Source organism: Paramormyrops kingsleyae, chromosome 24 (genome assembly GCF_048594095.1).
Source record: "Paramormyrops kingsleyae isolate MSU_618 chromosome 24, PKINGS_0.4, whole genome shotgun sequence".
NCBI lineage: Eukaryota > Metazoa > Chordata > Actinopteri > Osteoglossiformes > Mormyridae > Paramormyrops > Paramormyrops kingsleyae.
In genome coordinates, this window is record NC_132820.1 from 15024716 (window position 1) to 15045247 (window position 20532).

The 20532-nt window shown below is 46.3% G+C and overlaps 1 protein-coding gene across 4 annotated transcripts; it reads left to right on the forward strand.

Annotated features, from left to right (window-relative positions):
• The first annotated feature begins 4 nt into the window (after positions 1-4).
• LOC111857259 (SH3 domain-containing kinase-binding protein 1-like) lies at positions 5-18268 on the forward strand. Of its 4 annotated transcripts, none has more exons than XM_023837914.2 (18): positions 5-216; positions 6710-6867; positions 8521-8623; positions 8799-8905; positions 9045-9180; positions 9259-9422; positions 9531-9576; positions 9661-9755; positions 9825-9926; positions 10022-10076; positions 10279-10350; positions 10478-10640; positions 13703-13755; positions 14889-14998; positions 15557-15637; positions 15942-16117; positions 16200-16263; positions 16834-18268. In XM_023837914.2, exons 1-18 carry the CDS (start codon positions 213-215, stop codon positions 16870-16872), a joined length of 1728 nt encoding a protein of 575 aa, XP_023693682.2. In that variant the 5' UTR covers positions 5-212; the 3' UTR covers positions 16873-18268. The 4 variants fall into 4 exon arrangements, with proteins under 4 accessions (XP_023693682.2, XP_023693685.2, XP_023693683.2 ...); XM_023837917.2 differs by having other exon boundaries at positions 10022-10073; XM_023837915.2 differs by having other exon boundaries at positions 9534-9576.
• The last annotated feature ends 2264 nt before the right edge of the window (positions 18269-20532 follow it).

Genomic DNA, 20532 nt, shown 5'->3' on the forward strand with positions numbered 1-20532 from the left:
CAACTGTCCATTTGCAGTGGGTTTCTGTAGCTGCGTATTCACTTTATAGTAGCTGCATGAAGTTTGAAGTGTTTGCCAACAGCGTGCGAAGAGGCTAGATGAATATTTAAACGAGGGGGCGTGTACGGAGACCGGGTTTACCGTTTTACATGTCTGCGTCTGCCAGTTAGCCGATCACTTGGTGGTCGACACGTCGTGGGGACAGTACACAAATGGGTGAGTATCGGGTTTCAGGGTTTTCCGTGTGCTTGCATTACTTATTAATGTATTTTCGCGCGCTGCATCGCTGTATAAAACGGGTCACTTTCGCAGATTTTCGCACCCGCTCCCAACATCTGGATGCAGCTTTGCATTTATGAGTCTGATTTATCCGAGGTGCTTTCTAGCTCCAGTGTCTTTGCTTTTCCTTTAGGGCCAAATCGACACTCATCGTTCCCAGTAGACTATTTTTGACTGGTTTTGTTGGGTCTTTTTCAGCCACAGATAATGGTTGTCATACACAATAAAGCACTACTCGCCAGCCTACTGACCAGGTGAAAGCAGTTAAAACAAACGAGCTTCTGAGTGCTTGGGTAGTTATTAGGTTTAGTCTCAAGTTTGCGCACAGGAAATGAAGTTTCCTTTTCACAGTTTTTCGTTGAGCTTACTGTGTAACACTTCGGTACAAGGAGCGTGCAGCGAAACGAGCCTGGTGTGATAACACATGCACAGTATGATAGAGATGCAGCACATATACACGTTCACTGTGTAACTAAGCAGTATGACACACATATGCATGCATAGTGTAATAGAGCAGTATGAGAGACAAATGCACAGTGCTATATAGTAGTATGACATACACATGCACAGTGTAACAGAGCATGACACACAAATGACCGGTGTCATACAGCTGTGCAGGGTTGCTAACTCACACATCTAGCATGATAGTCACCCTTTCAGACTCATGCTCATCTTACAGCAAATCTAAATTATTCCATTATAATCCTAAAATTAGCTGCATCTAAACCCTACACACTATTTACAAGGTAATAAATGTGTCACATATGCAGTGGCATGCAAATGTTTGGCACCTTTGCTTAAAATATCTGTTACTCTGAATAGCTAAGTGAGCAGAAGATGAACTGATCACCAAAAGTAAGCCTGTTGTATCCAGTTAAGAGTCTTTCAGTTCTTTCTTGGGGGATTTTCGCCCATTCGTCCTTCTAATTCTGCAAGATTCTTGGACCATCTTGCATGCACTGCTCTTTTCCACAGATTTTTGATGATGTTTAGGTCGATGGACTAAGGGCTATGGGAAAACCTTCAGCTTACGCCTCTTGCAAATTTAGTTTATGAGGTGTGTCTCGGATCATTATCTTGTTTTGGGAACCATCCTCTTTTTAACTTCGATGTTTTTACAGATGGTGTGATGTTTGCTGGCGGAATTTGCTGGCATTTATTCGAATCCATTCTTCCCTCTACCAATGACAAGGTCCCTTGCCACTGGCTGCAACACAAGCCCAAAGCATGATCGATCCACACCCCCCCCCCCCCCCCCCCCCCCTAGTAGTTGGAGAGGTGTTCTTTACCTGAAATTCAGCACCCAGACATACCTTTGCATATTGTGGCCTAAAAGTTCTATTTTGACTTCATCAGTCTGAAGGACTTGTGTTCAAATGTCACTGCACAGTCCGCAAAATCGTCTTTTGCAGTCAAACAGGGTTTTTTTTTTTGCCTTTCTAGCAATACAACTAGCAGTTCTTTCAGAAAGTTTACTTGGGCTTCCAAACCTCAACATGACCTCCACCATTCCTGCTAGCTGCCATTTTTTAATAACATCACGATCTGAGGAAACAGCTACCTGGAAACTCTTTGCTGTCTTCTTGTAGCCTTCTCCTGATTCACGAGCATCAATTATTTATTTTTTTATTTTATTTTTTTAATGCTAGGCAGCTGCTTAGAGGAGCCCATGGCTGCTGATTGTTGGGACAAGGTTTGAGGAGTCATATAATATATATATATATATATATATATATATACAGCTTTGCAATTTGCATCAGTTGAGGTTTGGTGACGATGACTGTGAACAAGCGATAGTTCTAACGAGCTCCAGAACATACGATGAATGTTATCTGAGAGTTGATATATTTTGGGATGCACAAACTTTTGCTTCAGGCCCGTTTCATTAATTTGGTATTTTGCACCTGTGAATGATGGAAATAAAAATGTTTTGCTTTAAATAGTAAAGAATTGTGTCATTTTTAACTTTATGCCTTTTGGTGATCGGTTCCTCTTCTGCGAACTTATTCAAAGTAACAGAAAGTAAGGGTGCCAAAACTTTTGCATGCCATTGTATGTAAATGCATGTGCAGACTTTTCTCTGATTGAAAATTTCATGCAAGCATGCTGACCAAACCTGTCAACTCTGGCAATATAACACACACACGTGCACAGTATCATAGAGATGTATGGCACATGTACAAATGCAGTGTAACAGAGCAGTATGAGACAAACACACACGCATGCAAAATGTAAAAATGCAGTATGACAGACACATATGCATAGCTTAATAGAGCAGTATGACACACACATGCACCATGTAATAGAGCATTATGACACACACACACGCACAGTGTAATAGAGCAGTATGATATACTGTACACACACATGCACAGTGTAATAGAGCAGTATGACACACACATACGCGTAGAGTAATATAGCAGTATGATACACACACGCACAGTGTAATAGAGCAGTATGATACACACACGCACAGTGTAATAGAGCAGTATGACACACACACGCACAGTGTAATAGAGCAGTATGATACACACACGCACAGTGTAATAGAGCATTATGATACACACACACGCACAGTGTAATAGAGCATTATGACACACACACACGCACAGTGTAATAGAGCAGTATGATACACACACGCACAGTGTAATAGAGCAGTATGACACACACACACGCACAGTGTAATAGAGCAGTATGATACACACACACGCACAGTGTAATAGAGCATTATGACACACACACACACACACAGTGTAATAGAGCATTACAGTATGACACACACACACGCAGTGTAATAGAGCAGTATGATACACACACGCGCAGTGTAATAGAGCAGTATGATACACACACGCACAGTGTAATAGAGCAGTATGATACACACACACGCACAATGTAACAGAGCAGTATGATACACACACACAATGTAATAGAGCAGTATGACACACACATGTGCACAATGTAACAGAGCAGTATGATACACACACACGCACAGTGTAATAGAGCATTATGATACACACACACGCACAGTGTAACAGAGCATTATGATACACACACACGCACAGTGTAACAGAGCAGTATGATACACACACACGCAGTGTAATAGAGCAGTATGATACACACACGCACAGTGTAATAGAGCAGTATGACACACACACACGCACAGTGTAATAGAGCAGTATGATACACACATGCACAGTGTAATAGAGCAGTATGATACACACGCACAGTGTAATAGAGAAGTATGATACACACACACAGTGTAATAGAGCAGTATGATACACACACACGCACAGTGTAATAGAGCAGTATGACACACACACACGCACAGTGTAATAGAGCAGTATGATACACACACGCACAGTGTAATAGAGCAGTATGATACACACGCACAGTGTAATAGAGCAGTATGATACACACACACGCACAGTGTAATAGAGCAGTATGATACACACACACACAGTGTAATAGAGCAGTATGACACACACACACACATGCACAATGTAACAGAGCAGTATGATACACGCACACGCACAGTGTAATAGAGCAGTATGATACACACACGCACAGTGTAATAGAGCAGTATGACACACACACACGCACAGTGTAATAGAGCAGTATGATACACACACACGCACAGTGTAATAGAGCATTATGACACACACACAGTGTAATAGAGCATTATGACACACACACACGCAGTGTAATAGAGCAGTATGATACACACACGCGCAGTGTAATAGAGCAGTATGATACACACACGCACAGTGTAATAGAGCAGTATGATTCACACACACGCACAATGTAACAGAGCAGTATGATACACACACACAATGTAATAGAGCAGTATGACACACACATGTGCACAATGTAACAGAGCAGTATGATACACACACACGCACAGTGTAATAGAGCATTATGATACACACACACGCACAGTGTAACAGAGCAGTATGATACACACACACGCAGTGTAATAGAGCAGTATGATGCACACACACACAGTGTAATAGAGCAGTATGACACACACACACGCACAGTGTAATAGAGCAGTATGATACACACACACATGCACAATGTAACAGAGCAGTATGATACACACACACGGACAGTGTAACAGAGCAGTATGATACACACACACGGACAGTGTAACAGAGCAGTATGATACACACACGCGGACAGTGTAATAGAGCAGTATGATATACACACACATGCACAGTGTAATAGAGCAGTATGATACACACATGCACAGCGTAATAGAGCATTATGATACACACACACGCACAGTGTAATAGAGCATTATGACACACACACACGCACAGTGTAATAGAGCAGTATGATACACACACACACAGTGTAACAGAGCAGTATGATACACACACACGCACAGTGTAACAGAGCAGTATGATACACACACACGCACAGTGTAATAGAGAAGTATGATACACACACACAGTGTAATAGAGCAGTATGACACACACACATGCAGTGTAATAGAGCAGTATGATACACACACACACACAGTGTAATAGAGCAGTATGACACACACACACACACAGTGTAATAGAGCATTATGATACACACACACAGACAGTGTAATAGAGCAGTATGATACACACACACGCAGTGTAATAGAGCAGTATGATACACACACGCACAGTGTAATAGAGCAGTATGATACACACACGCACAGTGTAATAGAGCAGTATGACACACACACACGCACAGTGTAATAGAGCAGTATGACACACACACACGCACAGTGTAATAGAGCAGTATGACACACACACACGCACAGTGTAATAGAGCAGTATGATACACACACACACAGTGTAATAGAGAAGTATGATACACACACACAGTGTAATAGAGCAGTATGACACACACACATGCAGTGTAATAGAGCAGTATGATACACACACACACACAGTGTAATAGAGCAGTATGACACACACACACACACAGTGTAATAGAGCATTATGATACACACACACAGACAGTGTAATAGAGCAGTATGATACACACACACGCAGTGTAATAGAGCAGTATGATACACACATGCACAGTGTAATAGAGCAGTATGACACACACACATGCAGTGTAATAGAGCAGTATGATACACACACACACACAGTGTAATAGAGCAGTATGACACACACACACACAGACAGTGTAATAGAGCAGTATGACACACACACATGCAGTGTAATAGAGCAGTATGACACACACACACACACAGACAGTGTAATAGAGCAGTATGATACACACACACGCAGTGTAATAGAGCAGTATGATACACACACACGCAGTGTAATAGAGCAGTATGATACACACACACACACAGTGTAATAGAGCAGTATGACACACACACACACAGACAGTGTAATAGAGCAGTATGATACACACATGCACAATGTAACAGAGCAGTATGATACACACACACGGACAGTGTAATAGAGCAGTATGATACACACACACATGCACAATGTAACAGAGCAGTATGATACACACACACGCACTGTGTAATAGAGCAGTATGATATACACACACATGCACAGTGTAATAGAGCAGTATGACGTACTATCGTACACACGTACAGTGTAGTAGAGCAGTATGACACACACACATGCACAGTATAATAGAGCAGTATGACACACACATACATGCACAGTGTAATAGAACAATATGACCCACACACATACATGCGCGGAGTTGTAGAGTAGTATGACACACATACACATGCAGACTGTAACAGCAGTATGACATCAACATTAAATGCAAAGTGCAACATAGCAATATGACACACAAACTGATGTCATACGGCATGAGTTTCCAAACTCTGTAATTCCATCTACCTCTTGTGTCTGTATTTACGCCTCACTCCTGCCTTTGTAATTCTGTCTGCCTCTTGTGTCTGTGATTAACTCTACCTCCTGTGCTTGTAGTTTTGTCTACCACCTGTCTGTCATTTGTCTGCCTCCTGTATCTGTAATTACAAGTACCTTCTGTGTCTGTAAATCTGTCTGCTTCTTGTGTCTGCCCTGTATATCTGTCTCCTCCGTCTTTGTTGCAGATGTGTGTGACTCCTGCAGTGACACTGAACTTTGACTAACCTTGATCTTACTGCATCTTCTTCAGTGCTGTTGAAAATCATATTTCTGCTTCCTGTTCTTCACTTTAAGTCCTGAAGTGATGTGTGATATGCCCCAGCATTGATACTGAGAGGAACCAAGAAACTGACCACAAGATCTTATCTGGGGCAGAGTGACTTCTGACATCGCTACAGTATTTTAGCAGTTAGGTTACTTGTGTGAATGTGTAGAAATAATAGATGCTTTTACAGTAAGCAGTGTTATTTAGCTGACAGCCTCTGCATTCTCGGTTTAGGACCTCGTGATTTCCCCCCCCCTCACCCCCACCCCCCCTTTTACAGTGGAGGCCGTGGTGGAGTTTGAGTACAAGGCCCAGCAGCATGACGAGTTGACCCTCGTGGTCGGCGACATCATCAGTAACATTCACAAGAATGAGGGGGGATGGTGGCAGGGCGAGCTGGCTGGGCGCAGGGGACTCTTCCCAGACAACTTCGTCAAGGTGAGTAGCCGAGCTCTGAGCGCACCAATGCAGCCTGTACACTGGAGCTCTCAGTGTCCATGTACACGCCTGTACACTGGAGCTCTCAGTGTCCATGTACACACCTGAACACTGGAGCTCTCAGTGTCCATTTACACGCCTGTACACTGGAGCTCTCAGTGTCCATGTACACACCTGAACACTGGAGCTCTCAGTGTCCATTTACACGCCTGTACACTGGAGCTCTCAGTGTCCATGTGCACGCCTGTACACTGGAGCTCTCAGTGTCCATGTACACGCCTGTACACTGGAGCCCTCAATGTCCATGTACACGCCTGTACACTGGAGCTCTCAGTGTCCATGTACACGCCTGTACACTGGAGTTCTCAGTGTCCATGTACACGCCTGTACACTGGAGCCCTCAATGTCCATGTACACGCCTGTACATGCGCAGTAGCTTCGCCATAGTGAACTGGTGTGTGTTCTGATGTGGTGATAAGATGCCACCATACGCTTCTACCCTACGGGTCACTGCATTCCTCTGTAAATCCCTCCATCCCTGGCTGACGTCTGCACTGGAACGTGATTAGGGCCGCCAGTGCACTTGCTGTGAGGATAGCATGTATTTCAACCCTGTAATGTTAAACTGGCCTCCTGCCACTGCCCCTTGCCAGGAGCATAGGCGCTGTGGCTGCTTGCCCTGTTTTGAGGAGACCTCCCAGTGCCTGAGCTCCTTAATGTGGCCAGCCTGTCCCTCACTGATGATGGACTCCCCCTGCCCAAGCTTGTGGCTTCCCCTCTGTGTGCTGTGTGACAGCTGTCTGCAGGCAGGGGCCTTAAAGGGAAGTTAAGGTCTTGGTAGATCACAGCCTGCTCTTCAGCATGCTGGCTGCTGGCCATGGAGATCACTGAAGTCTGGATCCGGGCAGCGCCGCTGCCTCTGTTGCTCTCGGCTTTTCTCAGCAGGTGTTTCCTGAAATGCTGCAGAGCTCTGTTTCCTCTTTAAGCCACTCTATCAATGCTGAATGTTTCATCCGTCAGCAGAGGTCCCCTCCAACTATCAGTGATTTAAATCACGTCACTGTCATGTGAGCAAAGCTACTTCATGGGGAGTGTGAGAAAGTGCCCCCCAGCAATTTCAGATGTTTGGTTGCCAGTGGGCTGCTGTTCACAGCTGGCGGAGACATGAAATCTGAGCTGCAGGGTTGCTCAGGCAGACCAAATCACTCACGAGTCTGATCTCAGATCAAGATAAGCAGTACTTTGTGGGAGGGGTATGCTATGCCCACAGACGGAAGGTTGCTGGTTCGAATCCAACAGCCAGAAGAGTGATCATATTAGCAAGATCAATAACTTGAAATCTACTCCAAGTTTGCTTCAGATAAATGCCTGACCCTGCACTCAGACCCAAGCTTCACTATCATCTGTATGTATATGTGTGTGTCACATTGCAGGGTATGATGGGATATGTGAGAGAACGCTCCTTACCCTGCTTTAATAATTTGTCTTTGAGTGTTTAACTGCCAGTGTCGTTGGAATGTGGAGAAGAGGCAGCTATTGAGTGGAGCTCAGCTCACCAAATCCCCTTCATACTCCACAGGTGTGTTTCAGGTATGGAACAGCAGGGCTGCCAGTGTCTATAACACTCACGTCTACCTCCTCCTCTTTCCCCAGGAGATCAAGAGGGTGGAATGTCCGATGACCGAAGCCAAGAAGCCAAACGAGGTGTCCAAAAACAACAGTGCTGCAGGGCATGACATTTGGATGGTCCAGAAGGGTGATTTAACTACATAGAAACACAAGCATTTCATACTAGACATAATCAGCATTGTGCCGTTGATAAGAGACCCCTCGTGGTCGAGTTCGGTATGTCACACTCAGGTCAGCAGGCGCCAACGTGTCCCCTGCTCTGCAGTGCACTGACATTCAGCTGTGAACCTACCTGTCAATAGGTGAGAGCGTCAGAAGGAGATGGTGCATGGCGACTTTTAGCTACACGCCTCAACACAAGGACGAGCTCGAGCTGAAGCCCGGGGATGTTATCGAGATCACGGAGGAGGTCATTTTCATCCCCCAAAACCATTTGTGTGTCTGATGTTGTAGATAATCAGTCTTCCAAAAGGTGCATGTTCAGATCTGCAGTGATAGGTCTGTACAGCTCTGTAGGGCCGTATCCCGTAAAGTGTGCATGTACGCAGGTGGAGGAGGGCTGGTGGGAGGGTCGTCTCAATGGCAAGATGGGGATGTTTCCCTCAAACTTCACCAGAAAGTATGCAGAGGATGCCGAGGACCAGGATGGCTGCCCCAGTGCCCCAGACAGTAGCAGTGGTACTGGTGAGTTACCGGTGAGACTGTGCTGCGGTAGTGCTGTGTCTTTCTGTGGCCGTGTGACCTTGACCCCTAACCCTTCAGGTGTGAAGCTCAGCCCAGAAACCCAGAGTAAGGAGCCTGAGTGTGGTAGCCTTAGGTTGGTGAACAGCAGTGAGATCCAACCTGAGCAGCTACGGGCTCCTGCATTTGGGGACATTCTCAGGGACAAGCACAGCTCCATGAACCAAGATGGTGGCATGGAGAAAGTACGTCTCTGTTGTTTACCAACATTGAACACGGTCCACCGAAAGAGACCGCATTTCTGTCTCCACTCTGTCCCCCAGCTGTGCTCAGTGTGATTCTGTGTCTCCCAGAAGGTCCGGGAAATGACCAATGCTGAGGCAGTAGGCAAAATCAAAGGTGAGAAGAGCTGGTGCTCAGAATGTGCTGTGATGAGACTTCATGAGGGTGCAGAAGTTGGACCTCTTTCTTTCTTGCTCTTAGCCCGTGAATTCTGTAAAGCCATGTTCTCTTATGAGGCGCAAAATGAAGATGAGCTGTCAATCAAAGAGGGAGACATTGTGGCCATCATCAATAAGGTGAGCAAGCATCTGTTTGACATTATTATTTGCCAGCTGGGCACTGATGTTTGACCTCTGACACCACAGGAGTGTGTTGACCCTGGTTGGTGGCAGGGGGAGCTGCAGGGCCGGCAAGGAATTTTTCCAGACAACTTTGTCAGGCTGCTGGTGTTGGACGAGGAGACGGTGGTGAGTCTGCTTCTCCCTAGTGTCAGGTGACCACACCCTCCTGCAGACCGCCATGCATTTTTTGTCCCACACTATGTCCTGTTTTTCCCTTTCAGAAACCTAAGAAACCTCGACCCCAAGACCCATCTGCTGCTCACTCCAAAGCAGGTGGTAGGCTATCCTTTAATCTCCATTTCTCCTGTCATCTCCAGCTTGCTTTGTCTTTGGGACTTGCTGCTTTCACTGTAATCGCTAGTCAGTTTCTGGAGCTACCACTCAGTGGGAGAGCTTCTGGAGCTGTATATAATGGCCGCAGAACCCTTGCTGCAACAGTGTGACCCCACTGTTGACCTCTGTGCTTGACTCTCCTCAGAAAACAAGCCAGATGATAAAAAGATCTCACTTGACCGGCGAGAGTCACTTACCCAGAAAGGAGACGATAAAGGTATGGCCTCTTTAAGGCTTGGCAGCCAGTGTATTTGTTACTCTTGTGCTGTTTATCTCTGTGTTATGTCTGGGTGTGTCTTACTGTCATGCAATTTATCTGTGTGTGTCTGAATTCATTCTCCTAGTTGACGAATTGAAGCCTGGTGTTGACATCCAAAAGTCCGGTCGCCCTGCTATTCCCCCAAAGAAACCCCTTCTTCTCAAACCAACCAAATTATTAGGACAGCCTGCTATTGATTCTGCGATGCCTCCACAGAAACCTGAAAAACCCTCGGTTGCCCGCATCCAGTGAGTATGTTCTCAGATTGATCAGATTTGTGTCCGTATCTCAGCTGCTGGAGACTGGGGGAGGTCTGTATCAGGGCTGTAGGATACTGTGAGGTCTATATTGAGGCTGTAAGAGACTGTGATGTCTGTATCAAGGCTGTAGGAGACTGGAAGGTCTGTATGAGAGTTGTAGGAGACTGCATGGACTATATCAGGTAGGATACTGTGAGATCTGTATCAGGGGTGTAAGAGACTTCACAGTCTGTATCAGGGCTGTAGGATACTATGAGGTCTATATTGAGGCTGTAAGAGACTGTGATGTCCGTATCAAGGCTGTATGAGACTGGAAGGTCTGTATTAGAGTTGTAGGAGACTGCATGGACTATATCAGGTAGGATACTGTGAGGTCTGTATCAGGGGTGTAAGAGACTGCACAGTCTGTATCAGGGCTGTAGGAGACTGCAAGGTCTGTATCAGGGCTGTAGGAGACTGCAAGGTCTGTATTGGGGCTGTAGGAGACTGGGGGTCTGAATCAAAATGTAGGTGACCAGGAGGTCTGTATTATAGCTATAAGAGAGTGGGAAATCTGTATCAGGACTGTAAGAGACTTTGAGGTCGGTATCGGGCTGTAGTAGACTGGAGGGGGGGTCTATATCAGGACGCGTTCCTGATTTCCCCAAATCCAATGTGTTCCTGGGTCAACGGGGGGGGGGGGGAGTGGCGGCTTGCATTTCACTTTTATAACCAGTCCCAGTCCTCATTGTATGACATCACCGAATTGGTCCATTTTTTCTTATTTTCAAACTCAAGACTTCCAACCATCAAGCCTGGAGTGGAGTGTGGCTCAGCAGGCTAAGCCTCTCTGCCTGTGATCAGAAGGTTGCCGCTTTGAGCCCGGCCTCGGCAGAATTACCACCTGTCTGTGGGCCCGTTAGCAAGCTCCTTAAAGGGGCAGTTCACTGCACAGAAAATACAAGCACAAGCACCCCGACAGTATCTTCTGCAAAATGACATGATTGTTGTGTGGAGTTCAGTAGTAGAAAATTTGTACATTAAATGCCTCACTACAAATCCTGTGGACCATCTTCAATAAGCAGGTGATAATTTCTGGTAAGAGACATTGCTGTTGAATTTTTCCATTGTATTTTTCTGGTGCTTTGAACACCACAGAAAGAATCCCATTCGCTTCATATTCGAGAGAAGCCTGACATTTCTACGACCAATATCTTCAACACCAGACACCTCCGAGCGGAAAAGCCTAGATGAATGGATAGCCCGAGAAAACATTTATTTTCAGTTTTGGGGTGAATGTCCCCTTTAAGGAGCTGACTCTCGGGCCCACAGACAGGTGGCCCAAGCCAGACTCAAAGCAGCAACCTTCTGATCAGAGGCAGAGAGGCTTAGCTCACTTACCCACATACCTCCCCAGGCTCGATGGCTGGAAGCCTTGAGTTTGAAAATAAGAAAAAAATGGACCGATTAGGTGATGTCATACAAAGAGGACTGAGATTGGTTATAGAAGTGAAACACAAGCCCCTCCCTTGTTGACCCAGAGACGCATAGATGGCATTGAATTGTCTGTGTCGGGATTGTAGGAGACTAGGACTCTGTATCCATTTCAAAGCATTAAAAGCTTGCCATATTATTTTCTTCATAACTTTTCTCTAGGTTCTCTAACATTACTGGTAACTATGGGCTAGGGTGCATCAAACCCCCATTGATTTTCAAAATGTTTTTGGCTGTATAATAAATATGTTCTACCGGATGAAAAAATAATTTGGGCAAAATTTCGTTAATTTTGATTAACATCTACCGGGTCCACATCTAGATTGAAAATATGAAAAATAATGATAAACGCAAGAAAAACGAAGGTACTTCAGAAGTTCACAAATATTTTTTAAATGCACAAATTAAATTATTAAATTATTGTGATACATGTCTGATGTCTGATATAGTTGGTACAGGTGTATAGGGCATAGGCCTACTGTTACAGAGCAATACTTCCAGCAGCAATATAATAGCAATATACTTCTGGGCAAGTATAATAGTATGTCTATCTTAAGAACTGATAGTGAACATCAAGAAGACTGATATATCGATGGCACCTGGGAAAAACCGCGTAAGTGCACTATAGTATGGCGCAATCCGCGTAAGTGAAAAATGGCCGGGAACAAAACTAAAGCAACTAAACAAAACCACATCCATTTCATATCATGCAATTTTCGCGTAAGGGACATCAGTCTGTGCTGTGATTTGGAAGTGAGTAGCTTGTGAACATGGACGAGGCTCAGATTTTAGCACCAGTATTTTCAGTATGTTCACAAGGGCTCTCAAATCTAGGTCACGTTTTACTTCCACCATTTAGAAAAAACGTTCCCCTGTAAAATTGACAAATTGTTGGATACGCGGTTTTTCCCCGGTGCCATCGATATCCACTATTAACCACTTTAAATACTAAAACATGAAATCATTAATGCTTGCAGTATAACTATTCCAAAGTATGAATTATTGCCGTTATTTCAGAATTTCATGGCTGTTGTGGACCCGGTAGAACTTATCCAAATTTCAAATTATTTTGCACAGTGTGTTTTTAGTACAGATAGAACATTTTTTTTATATAGCCATGAAAATATTTTTCACTTGGGGGGTTTGATGCACCCTACTATGGGCTCCTGTAGAATATACAGTATCTGTACCTGCCAGTGAAGATGGACATGACCGTGTTTGCTGCACGCTCGTATTCTTATTCCCTCGTGTGATTGGTGATTTGGCATGTCCATATAAGCACAAAGGGTGAAGTGGGGTGTGGCTTGCTGAGAAGGAATTGTGCAGCAGCAACAGTAGGAGGGGCAGACTGAGCACAGAGGCAGCCTGACAGAAGGGGAGACCCCCAGGCAGGTTTCAGAATACGATATAACCTCCAGGCACAAAAGTGTACTTTCCTTCAGATGAGCTGAGTCTGGGGGCATGAGTAAAAAGCTGGCTCATATGGTGAGTGTGCAGTTCTTTGAGAGGCCATGGACATTACCTGCCCCCTCCCCTTCCTCTTCTGCCCTCTGACATCTGCCCTCTGTCCTCTGCAGGTCAGCAGGTGGAAATTCCATGCCAAAACAGGGTGGCTTGGACCAGCACATTGGTGAGCTCTGCCACCCCCCCCACACACACAAATCTAAGAGTGTAGAGCTTCCACTGGCATGTGAGCAAGGGAGTTGGTCAGTACAAGACCTAAGGCACAAGGGATGTGGTTTTGAGGGGGGTGGGCTCTGTATCAGGGTTGTCAATGAGGAGGGGGGTCTTGTGTCAGGGGTGTCAGAGATTTGGGGGCCTGTGTCAGTGGTATTGGAGACTAGGGAGGTCTGTGACAGGGGTGTCAGTTACTGGGGGTCTGTAACAGGGGTGTGGGAGATTGAGGGGGCCTGTGTCAGTGGTGTTGGAAACTACAGGGGGTCTGTATCAGGAGTGTCAGTTACTGGGGGTTTTGGTCTCATGGTTGGGGGGTCTGTGTCAGTGGTGTCAATTACAGTGAGGGGTCTGTATTAGGTGTGTTGTTTCTGGGGAGTTGGCATAATGGGTATTGGATATTGGGGGAGACTGTATCGGGGTGTTAGTTGCTGGGGCATTTGTATCAATTGGAAATGGTGTTTGTTGGCTGTTCGGGGAAAAAAAGTTTCAGCAGAAACTTGACTCCGCACTGGATGCAGACATTCAGTGTTCCGCACTGGATGCAGATGAGGCATTGCTCTGCACTAGATGCAGATGATAAAGTACACTGGATACAGACAAGGCATTATTCTGCACTGGATGCAAACGAGGCAGAGCTCTGCAGTGGATGCTAACTGTTGTGTCTCTGTACTTTCAGGCTTTTCTCTTCTTTTCTCTGCAACTTATCACTGGCTCTTTATGCTTTTTTCGCCATGGGCAGCTACAGCTCTGCCCTGACTGCTGGTAGGGCCTTGGCACACACTCATCTGTGAAATGTACCTTTTCTGACTACCACTGTGTACGTGTGTGTGTGTGTGGGTTTGTACTTACCACATTGTGTAGACTAAAGGAGCACGGTTATGCCCATAGAAATGAATGGAGAGTCCCCACAATGACAGGAATATCTGAACTGTGCATGTGAGCGTGTGTGAGTCATGCTGGAAGGTGTGAGTCTCTATGTTCTGTGGCAGTCTGAGCTCCTTCCTTTCTTCTCAGATTAGTCTGTTCCTGACTATCTGCCAGATGTCTGTCTCTGATTCGAGTTCTGCTCATTTTCTTCCACAAAAGAGGTGGAAGACTTTGACTCTATTGTCACGACCAGTGAGAAGTTGAACCACCTGACAGCCACTCGGCCAAGGGTGGCGGACCGCCGGCCACGCACACAGGGGTTACAGCATGTGAGTGGCCCTGCAGTGGGGTGTGTGCATGCATTCTCCCTTCTGGGGGTGTGTGGGGGCCATTTGACACTGTGTTTCACTTTGCTCGGGACTGCGGCCGTAACTCACACAGGGCTTCTGCCTAAACCCTTGCTGGTAGCTACTGGTCATGTGACCGTGCTGTTTCAGAGGGTAAATTTAACTCCCACCTGCTGTGAAAAGAGCCGGGAATGTTGGGGAACAAGTGTGTAGAGTGTGTGACACAGAGATACAAACAGATACACACACAGTCCACACACAGACACAAGCCAATATACACACTGTACACAGTGTATTAACACAGATGCAGACACACACAGACCCGGACACACTGTACACACAAACAGACGCATACATATACATGCACGCACACAGGCATACACACACACACACAATCACACATTGTCTTCTGTGCTAATTATTGTCCTTGTTATGCCAATAAAACTCATGTCCTGTTAAATTTTTCTTTCTTCTGGTATCTCTCACATTATTTATTTTTATCTTCTTCTCTCTTTCACTCTCATTCTACCCCTCCTGAAGTTCACTGCCTCCTGCCCAGACCTCTCAGACACACCGAAAGCAGAGGAGAAGGACGAGGAGCAATGCTCTACATCCAAGAAGGTACTGTGTCCATCACATTGTTCCCTCCTCTTGTTCCCGAAATGCTCATAAGGTAGCAGTAGAACTTAGGAGAAGAATAATGTGCAGATCACAGAGGAGCCTACAGTGTACTGGGAACAACACAGGGGCGAAGGAGTCAGAATGATAAATTATGAAGACTCAGACTGTCCCCTGGAACTCAGGGTTAGGGGGCTGGGGTCAACGATAAGCTGTGAAGACCCAGACTGTCTCCTGAACCTTAGGGAGTGGGGGGTTGAGCTTAGGTTGGGTTGGTCATATTCATTGGTGGATTTTTTTCTGTCAGGCCTTTGGCATCCGGCTGCTTCTACCACCCAAACCTGCAATGATCCCTCCCTCTGGGGCATTCAGTAGCCATGGACCAGACACCAAGTCCAGGAGCGAAAGTGTCAGCGTGGAGGAGCTCCGGACCCAGCTCAGAGACCTGAGGGGAGCCGTCGAGCTGATGGGGAAGCAACACAAGTAGGTTGGGGGTGGACGTGGGAACCTGTGAGGCTTGTGAGGTTGTGTTGTGGTGACTCTGCAATCCTTCTGAACCTTGTAGAAAAGAGATTAAACAGCTGATGAATGAACTGGATGAAGAGAAGAAGATCCGTCTCTCACTGCAGGTACAAAAGTGCATCAACCCCAATATCCATTAGCATAAGTGTGCACAGACAGTATCAACCCCACTATCCAACAGCATCAGTTTGCATAGACAGTATCCAACCCAATATCCAATAGCATAAGTGTACAATGGCAGTATCACCCCCAACATCCAATAGCAGCAGTTTGCATAGGCAGTATCCAACCCAATATCCAATAGCACAAGTATATAATGGCAGTATCACCCCCAACATCCAATAGCAGCAGTTTGCATAGGCAGTATCCAACCCGATATCCAATAGCACAAGTATATAATGGCAGTATCACCCCCACTATCCAATAGCAGCAGTTTGCATAGGCAGTATCCAACCCAATATCCAATAGCACAAGTATATAATGGCAGTATCACCCCCACTATCCAATAGCATCAGTTTACACAGGCAGAATCAACCCTGATATCTCAGATAGTAAATGCGGCCACTGGGTCCAAAGATCTGCTATGACCCTCTGTCACTGTGTGGTGACCGTAATTAGCCTGTGCGTGTTGGTGTCCTTTACGGCTGCTGGAGCAGATCGGCCTGTTGTCCTTCCAGATGGAGGTGGCGCACATTAAGAAGACCCTGTCCAAGTGAGAGACCATCCGCCGCCAGCCTCTGTGGCCGTCCCTCCTCTCTCCTCCTTCTCAGTTGATTTCATGAGTTTAAAGTTGATTTAATGCGTAGGACAGCCTTGGTTTTGCGTGACGAATGCCAAATGGGCATTACGTAACTCAGCCAGGGTGAATGAGGCGATGAGGCCGTGCTGGCAGCATTCAGGCCAAGCTGTTGCATCGTGGCACAAGCGCTTTCTGGGTGTTGCAGATCCAGGGTGTCTTTCTTTCTTCACGGGGGTGTGTGTATATGTGTGTGTACTGCAGAAAAGACTAACTGTGTGGGTTTGGAAAGATTTCAGGTTTGGATTAAAGAAAATCAGATGCCAAAGGACTTGTCGTACTTATTGGAATTCGGTGTGAACAGTGATAATGAACTGCTTCAGAGTGGCGTGTGTTCCAGCTGGCGAGATGAGGGGATAAGACAGGGGTCAGGGGTCTTCTGGGGAAAATATTCACCTGTATGGACAGCAGCAGCATGATTTGTCAAAATGCACAAAAAAACACAAAGGTTCAAGAAGGAAGTGGGAAAAAAAATATAGAAGGAAAAGAGCCATTAGTGAGAGGGAGGAGTGTAAGTGATCAATAACCACTGGAAGGGTGGAGCTTAACAGACTACACACGCTTAGAGGGGCAGGGCTTAACACAGTGTACACCATTTAAGGGGTGGAGCTTAAGAGAGAGTGTGCACCATTGGAGGGGCAGGGCTTAACAGAATATGCACCATTTGAGGGGCGGGGCTTAACAGAGTATGCACCATCTGAGGGGCGGGCCTTAAGTAACAAACATAAACATGAATTATTTTTATCAAGTGATATGTTTAAAATACAGGCAGTCCTGACAACAGAAAGAGTGAAAGGTCAGAAAAAGGTGTATTTCTTTGTGTTCTTGTTTCTGTCTGCTTTTCTGTGGTTGTATTTTTATTTGACAATTCCTCTTTAAGAATGTGAAAGGGTGTCTACGTGCTCACACACCCAGCTGCAAGCACTCATGCACACCACACCCACACATGCACTTCAAAGTGATCTGTAAGTGCTGTGATCTTGTCAGCTGTCTAATCACGTCAGTTTCGTATCAGACCCTGCCTTTACCTGCAAATTGCGTCACTCCTGCTAAAACTGGTCATGAAGGTGTTTGTTATTTCATATAGAAAAACTACCCATAAATGACTGATTAATTATTTATCGACAGATTAGAGTTTCTTTTGGCCATCCTCAATTTAAATTTTCCAAGCATTATACTGTCTCTAAAGGCACCAAGTATTTTCATAATGTATCCTAAATAAGACCGCTTCCGTCTGCTCATTTGTGCTCAAAGTAAAATGCTTGAATTGATCGATAATTGTGTGCATGCATTTCTAGAAAACAACTATTGACCGATTTGTACCTTTAAAACTTTATGTTCCAACTCAAATGTTGTACTTGTTTTCAATTGCTGACCATTTATCAGCCAGAAGCCAACAGCATGAATCACGGGGTACAAGGCAAGGCACAGGGCCACTGTGGGCAACTTAGGGTCACCAGTAGCTTAACTACATGCCTTTCAACTGCAGGAGGAAACCCACACAACACAGAGAGGACTGCAAGCAGGATTTAAACCCCCAACTCTGCAGGTGTGTGGCTACCCACTAGTCACCTCCATAAAAACAAATGCTAAATATTTTGGCTATGTATAAAATCCTGTTTTCCACCAGAGGGCAGTAGAATCTCAACTGAATTATACCTGACCCTGAACAGACATTATACTTCACAGTAAAGGCCAGAGTTAAGCTGATACCGCCTGACACAATCCCTTCTCTGTACAATGTTGTGTAATCCATCTCCAGCCCATAATAACCTGGCCCACTCTGGCTCTGTCCCACTGTGGCTCCTTTTATTTCTTCCGGGAATGGAGCTTTTATGTCTCAGATGGCTGCCATGGTAACAGCAGCATCCGCAGGAGCATCGTACACATTACAGGCGCTTGTATTTTTAGCACTATAAGTAAAAGTGTGAAGTGGTAGAACGAGGCGGCAGAAGTGTAGAAGACAGCAGGATATTTGGGAGGGTTTACATAAAATTGGTATGATCATCATGTGTGTGAATGTGTGCCCTATGTAGGACTGGCATTCCATCCAAAGTGTCCCCTACCTGGTGCCCTATGTAGGACTGGCATTCCATCCAAAGTGTCCCCTACCTGGTGCCCTATGTAGGACTGGCATTCCATCCAAAGTGTCCCCTACCTGGTGCCCTATGTAGGACTGGCATTCCATCCAAAGTGTCCCCTACCTGGTGCCCTATGTAGGGCTGGCATTCCATCCAGAGTGTCCCCTACCTGGTGCCCTATGAAGGACTGGCATTCCATCCAGAGTGTCCCCTACCTGGTGCCCTATGTAGGGCTGGCATTCCATCCAGAGTGTCCCCTACCTGGTGCCCTATGTAAGACTGGCATTCCATCCAGAGTGTCCCCTACCTGGTGCCCTATGTAGGGCTGGCATTCCATCCAGAGTGTCCCCTACCTGGTGCCCTATGTAGGGCTGGCATTCCATCCAAAGTGTCCCCTACCTGGTGCCCTATGTAGGGCTGGCATTCCATCCAGAGTGTCCCCTACCTGGTGCCCTATGTAGGACTGGCATTCCATCCAGAGTGTCCCCTACCTGGTGCCTTAAGTAGGGCTGGCATTCCATCCAGAGTGTCCCCTACCTGGTGCCCTATGTAGGGCTGGCATTCCATCCAGAGTGTCCCCTACCTGGTGCCCTATGTAGGACTGGCATTCCATCCAGAGTGTCCCCTACCTGGTGCCTTAAGTAGGGCTGGCATTCCATCCAGAGTGTCCCCTACCTGGTGCCTTAAGTAGGGCTGGCATTCCATCCAGAGTGTCCCCTACCTGGTGCCTTATGTAGGGCTGGCATTCCATCCAGTGTGTCCCCTACCTGGTGCCCTATGTAGGGTTGGCATTCCATCCAGAGTGTCCCCTACCTGCTGTCCTATGAAGGACTGGCATTCCATCCAGAGTGTCCCCTACCTGGTGCCCTATGTAGGACTGGCATTCCATCCAGAGTGTCCCCTACCTGGTGCCCTATGTAGGACTGGAATTCCATCCAGAGTGTCCCCGACCTGGTACCGTATGTAGGCCTGGCATTCCATCCAGAGTGTCCCCTACCTGGTGCCTTATGTAAGACTGGCATTCCATCCAGAGTGTCCTCTACCTGGTGCCCTATGTAGGGCTGGCATTCCATCCAGAGTGTCCCCTACCTGGTGCCTTATGTAGGACTGGCATTCCATCCAGAGTGTCCCCTACCTGGTGCTCTATGTAGGACTGGCATTCCATCCAGAGTGTCCCCTACCTGGTGCCCTATGTAGGACTGACATTCCATCCAGAGTGTCCCCTACCTGGTGCCCTATGTAGGACTGGCATTCCATCCAGAGCGTCCCCTACCTGGTGACCTATGAGGGACTGGCATTCCATCCAGGGCGTCCCCTACCTGGTGCCCTATGAGGGACTGGCATTCCATCCAGGGTGTCCCCTACCTGGTGACCTATGTGAGACTGGCATTCCATCCAGGGCGTCCCCTACCTGGTGCCCTATGAGGGACTGGCATTCCATCCAGAGTGTCCCCTACCTGCTGTCCTATGTAGGACTGACATTCCATCCAGAGTGTCCC